We start from the raw sequence: 5,500 nt of genomic DNA, 5'->3' as shown, positions 1-5,500 counted from the left end.
CACGCACGCGTTCTCTCTCTCTCTCTTCCTCTCTCGCGCTCCTCTCTCTTTCTCTCCCTCTCTCGCGCTGTCTCTCTTCTCTCCCTCTCGCTCGCGCCTCTCTCCCTCTCGCGCTCGCTCTCCCTCTCGCGCTCGCTCTCCCTCTCGCGGCTCGCTCTCCTCTCGCGCTCGCTCTCCCTCTCGCGCTCTCTCTCCCTCTCGCGCTCGCTCTCCCTCTCGCGCTCGCTCTCCTCTCGCGCTCGCGCTCCCTCTCGCGCTCGCGCTCCCTCTCGCGCTCGCGCTCCCTCTCGCTCCCTCGCGCTCCCTCTCGCCCCTCGCGCTCCCTCTCGCTCCCTCGCGCTCCCTCGCGCTCCCTCGCGCTCCCTCGCGCTCCCTCGCGCTCCCTCGCGCTCCCTCGCGCTCCCTCGCGCTCTCTCTCTCTCATTCTCTTTTTATCTGAATCTATGCCTCTGTGTTTTTCCTATCTGTCTTTCTCTCTTTGCCTCTGTCCTCTCACGCTCTCTTCCCTCCGGCTGTCAATGCTTCTCTGTTTATCTGAGCCTGTGCCTCTGCGTTTTTCCCTCTCCCTCTCCCTGTGTGTTTTTCAACCCCTGTCGCCCTGTCTCCTTCCCACAGTCTCAGTGCCAGTGGAGACAGCCACCAGGAAAAGAGATCTATCGCAAGACCAACATCTCTGTGTACGAGGTGGATGGGCGAGACCACAAGGTGAGGGCCCCTGGTGCACATGTCGATGTCCTCCGTTGGGGCCGGCTGGGGGTGATGGAGTTGGGGAGGGGGAAGCGGCGTGGGGTGTTGGTGACGTGGATCCACTGACCCCTTTGTGTCTCGTGAGATAAATGGGAGCGGGGCTCTGGGGGCGGCGGTGCCGAGGGAGCGGGGCTCTGTACCCCCGCGCTGCCCGGCGGCGGTGCCAAGGGAGCGGGGCTCTGTACCTCCGCGCTGCCCAGCGGCGGTGCCGAGGGAGCGGGGCTCTGTACCTCCGCGCTGCCCGGCGGCGGTGCCGAGGGAGCGGGGCTCTGTACCTCCGCGCTGCCCGGCGCCGGTGCCGAGGGAGCGGGGCTCCGTACCCCCGCGCTGCCCGGCGGTGGTGCCGACGGAGCGGGGCTCCGTACCCCCGCGCTGCCCAGCAGCAGTCAGTGCCGAGGCGGCGGGGCACCGTAACTCCCTACCCATTCTGCCGTTAATTTTCCCAATCTGTAATGTTACCCCCTATCTCCTCTCCCCCCCCCCCACACCCACTCAGATTTACTGCCAGAACCTGTGCCTGCTCGCCAAGCTGTTCCTCGACCACAAGACTCTGTACTTTGATGTGGAGCCTTTTGTCTTCTACATCCTGACTGAGGTGGACCGGCATGGGGCGCACATTGTGGGCTATTTCTCCAAGGTAAGGCAATCCCTGGTTGGTGCTCTGCCAAATCCCGGGCTTGGCGGTGGGGGGAGCATAGACTGCATCCCTGGGCTATGGGCCTCATCCTGGTCCCAGTGAGGCTTTACTGCTGTTGTTGGGGTTTGTGTGTGTGCGCGCGCACGCGCGTCTGTCTGTCTGGTGTGTGCGCGCTCCTCAGCCTGAGCGTGAGTGCGAACCTCACCAGCAGTTGCAGGGGAACATGGGTGGGGGTTTGGTGGGATTGTAGGAAGAGGCTTTTAACGTAACGCCCCACGATTACGCTGCCATCCCACTGCAGAGCCGCCCCTCTCCATTTCACTCCCGCCGGATCCTCACCGCGCTGAGCGAGCGCGCGTCACCGTTATTTTCCACTCTGTCCCTGAAATAGCCCATGGTAACCACCCCCCACCCCTGATCTCGGGTGCGTAGGAAATGTGTTTGCGGGTAAATCAGGGAAAGCACTGGTATGGGGGGTGCAGGGGAGGTGTCGGTGTGACGAGACCTGGTGCCCCCCCCCCAACACCATGTACACCTCCGTGACGGTTGAGTGTCGCGGGCTGGAGGAGGCAATCGGTGCATGATGGAGGACGAACCTGGCTCAGGGTGGTAATGGGTTGTGAGCTGACTGCCCCCTCTCCCCTGTGCTTCCTTGTGTGTCGGACAGGAGAAGGAATCGCCCGATGGGAATAACGTTGCCTGTATCTTGACTCTGCCACCGTATCAGCGCAGGGGCTACGGGAAATTTCTCATCGCTTTCAGTAAGTCAACATTTTGTTCTCCCGTATCCACCTATAACCTGCGTACAGCGCGTCCTCAAGGATCTAACCTCCCGCCCCCACCTCTCCCATCACTGAATTCTCCCCCCCCCACCCCCCTATCAAATACCAACACCCCGGGGGGGCCCTCCTGGAAACCCCCCCCCCCCCCATCCTCCAAAGCCTGTCCCACCATCCACAAGGGGGACGGGGGGGCAGCTCAAACAGCGCTCGGGAAGCTCCACACCGTCCCAGGGACAAAGCAGCCCCCCACCACCACGCTGCGGCCAACTTGAACATCCCTCGCCAGGCACAGCCGCAGCAGTGTGTACCAACGGCACCTTCCCCAAACCCGCCGCCTCTTCCCCCCCCCCCACGCCCCCGACTTCCCCAGCCCTCACTCACGGGTTCGCAGGGGTCAAAGCCGTTGGTGTATTAATCCAGAGACCCAGGGGGCGTAGGCTCTTATCCAAAGAGGCGAGGCTGGGGCAACAGCATTTCAGTCAGTGTGAGACTGGCCTGTGGCTGTACACGTAACTCCAGGCCCACAGCTCTGTTCCAGGCCTTCCCCCTTCCTACGCCTCCCAAACACACGCTTGTGTGCGCGCGTGCGCTCGTACACATGCGCACACGCACTTGTACATCCGCGCGCACACACAGGCTTGTGTGCATACACACGCTCGTACACATGCGCACGCGCACACTCTCCCTTGCATGTGACTGAGACTAGCTTTCAGTTCCAGAGCTGAGGAATTTAAACTTAAATTCCCGGTGGGATTTGAGACGGTGACCGGGTGCAAGGAACATAATCCTGACCTCAGTGTCCCGTCTATCACATGCAAACTCCTAACCCTAATGTCGCGTCGTTGTCTTCCTACCCCCTCAATACCCTGCATTGTCTGCTGGCTGTCTCGCCCTGCCCACCTCAGGCTACGAGCTGTCGAAGCTGGAAAGCACGGTGGGCTCTCCGGAGAAGCCCCTCTCTGACCTCGGGAAGCTGAGCTACCGCAGCTACTGGTCCTGGGTTCTACTGGAGATACTGCGGGACTTCCGAGGGACACTGTCCATCAAAGATCTCAGGTCAGTGCTCAGTGGCATTTCGGGGTCAGCGCTGAGGGAGCCCCACGCGCTGTCGGAGGGTCAGCACTGAGGGCAGTGGACACTGTGTTGAAGGGTCAGTGCTGTGGGAGCCCCACGCCGTTGGAGGGTCGGCGCCGAGGGAGCGAGGGTCGGCGCTGAGGGGGGGGGCGCTACTTTGTAGCGTCCAACATGATGATGTGGGCCGACCATTTGCCTGTTGTTTGAGTTGTGGGCCCCACTAACACTAGGAGGACAACAAGAGTGAGATTCCCCCTGTGTCTGGGAACTAAAGCCTATCACTGTAACCAGGCTGTGGGGGACACCGAATATTAAATAGCTTTCAGCATAAGGCAGTCAGCTAAATTGATGGGAAAGGCAGAAGGAACGCCGACTGCAGAGCAGGGAGAGAAGGGAAATACTGCGGCTCTCGGGCCGTAGCTAGTAGGTTCCTGTTGCTGTGCGTTGATGTATCCCTTTCTCTTTCACTGCTTTCGCCGTCGCAGTCAGATGACCAGCATTACCCAGAACGACATCATCAGCACCCTGCAGTCCTTAAACATGGTCAAGTACTGGAAAGGTCAACATGTTATCTGTGTCACCCCCAAACTGGTGGAGGAACACCTGAAGAGTGCCCAGTACAAGAAGCCTCCAATTACAGGTAAATATCACCCCCCTCCCCCCAACCCTGCCGCGGGACAGCGGAGGTGGGGGTGGTCATGGTGTGTTAGATACTGTGTCCTCCACCCCCCCAGTCCCCGGCGCACACCCAATGATGTATAGCAACGCAGTCTGATTAACCCTGGTGTGTGTCTCTGTCTCTGTCTCTGTTTCTGTCTCTCTCTCAACCGCCCCATCTCTCCTTCCTTCCTTCCCTCCCTCTCACTGTTCCCCTTCTTCCCCCCACCCTTCTCCCAGTCGACTCGATCTGCCTGAAGTGGGCACCGCCGAAACACAAACAGCTCAAGCTCTCGAAGAAGTGACTCAGCTGAGATCCGAGGAGCAGGATTTCTGTGATGGCGCCACAGCAGGAGGGAGAGAGAGCGAGGACAGTGAATCAACTGGGGCTAGATGGCACAGAGCGGGCCAGGGGGCAGGCAACAGAGGGTTTCCCCAGAGACACAGACCCACCCTCTACCCACCCATCATTGCTGCTGCCAAGACACACTGAGAACAGCAGTGGTAGCGCCAGGATGACACTGGTTCACTCAGACTTAGTTTGCTTGTTTGTATGTGTGTGTTCAGAGAGAGAGAGAGAGAGAGAGAGACAGACAGAGTGCGAGTATGTCACAGTGAGAGAGAGAGTAATGTGTCACAGAGAGAGAGAGTGTCAGAGTGCAAGCATGTCACAGTGAGTGTGTGAGAGCATGAGCGTGTCACAGAGAGTGCGTATGAGCGTGAGACTGCATGTGTCACAGAGTGAGTGCGTCAGAGCAAGAATGCAAGCGTGTCACGGTGAGAGTGTGTCAGCGACACTGCGAGCGTGTCTCTGTGTGTGTGTGTCAGAGCGAGAGTGCGAGCGTGTCAGTGTGTGTGAGCATGTCACGGAGAATGTGTCAGAGCGAGACTGCGAGCGTGTCAGAGTGAGCGTGTGTGGGTGCGAGCCTGATGCGGAGTGAGAGGGAAGGTGTGTGACTCGGTGCCTGTCAGGTGGGTGCAGCTTTCACCGACTTGAACAGTTGAGCACCTGCCAGCTGCCTTGAGGATGCAGCTCGGGATTGGAAAGGGATGGACCGGAGAGGCTTTGATCGTGTTTTTATTGAGAAATTGTCGGCAATAATTTCAGCTTGAGCTTCCGGGCAGCCCACGTACACATTCTCCTTTATGTAGTTTGATTGTAGTTGTTCAAAGTTGTAATAAATGTAGTTATGTTTTTTTTTGTTACTTTACTCACTGGTGCAGATACATTCACAGTGCCCCGCCGGGGGGTCGGGGGGAATCGGCGCTCTGAGAGAGAACTCGGCACTGTCTGTGTAATCTCCTCAAGCTCCGGCAAACCTCCCTCTATGTTGCTCACGATTGGAACTCCCTGGCTCAGTTTCTGTTTTCTCTCTACTCCCTCGCTCATCAGGCATGGCTGCAGCATTGTGTACCGTCTACAAGACCTACCGTCAGCACCTTCCCCAGCCCCCCTTCCCCCCCCACCTTTTAGAGGGGCAGCAGACACGGGAGGGAGCACCGGCCCCTGCACGTTCCCATCGGACACCCCTCATGTCCCTGCTGGCCATTCCTTCAGGCTCGAATTCCTGGAACTCCCTCCCCAGCAGCGCCGCACGCTTCA

The 5,500-nt window shown here is 59.2% G+C and overlaps 1 protein-coding gene across 1 annotated transcript; it reads left to right on the top strand.

The window, feature by feature from the left end:
* Positions 1-381: 381 nt before the first annotated feature.
* kat8 (K(lysine) acetyltransferase 8) lies at positions 382-5,108 on the top strand (the record flags this gene model as incomplete). Its single annotated transcript, XM_059643261.1, has 6 exons — positions 382-705; positions 1,244-1,384; positions 2,052-2,145; positions 3,072-3,222; positions 3,726-3,880; positions 4,138-5,108. Coding segments are annotated over 6 exons (930 nt in total), but the record flags the coding sequence as incomplete, so codon positions are not given.
* Between the last annotated feature and the right edge of the window lie 392 nt (positions 5,109-5,500).

The sequence above is a fragment of the Stegostoma tigrinum genome, chromosome 50, assembly GCF_030684315.1.
Source record: "Stegostoma tigrinum isolate sSteTig4 chromosome 50, sSteTig4.hap1, whole genome shotgun sequence".
Taxonomy (NCBI): Eukaryota; Metazoa; Chordata; class Chondrichthyes; order Orectolobiformes; family Stegostomatidae; genus Stegostoma; species Stegostoma tigrinum.
The sequence above is the reverse complement of the archived record's forward strand: the minus strand, read 5'-3'. Positions and strand labels throughout refer to the sequence as shown.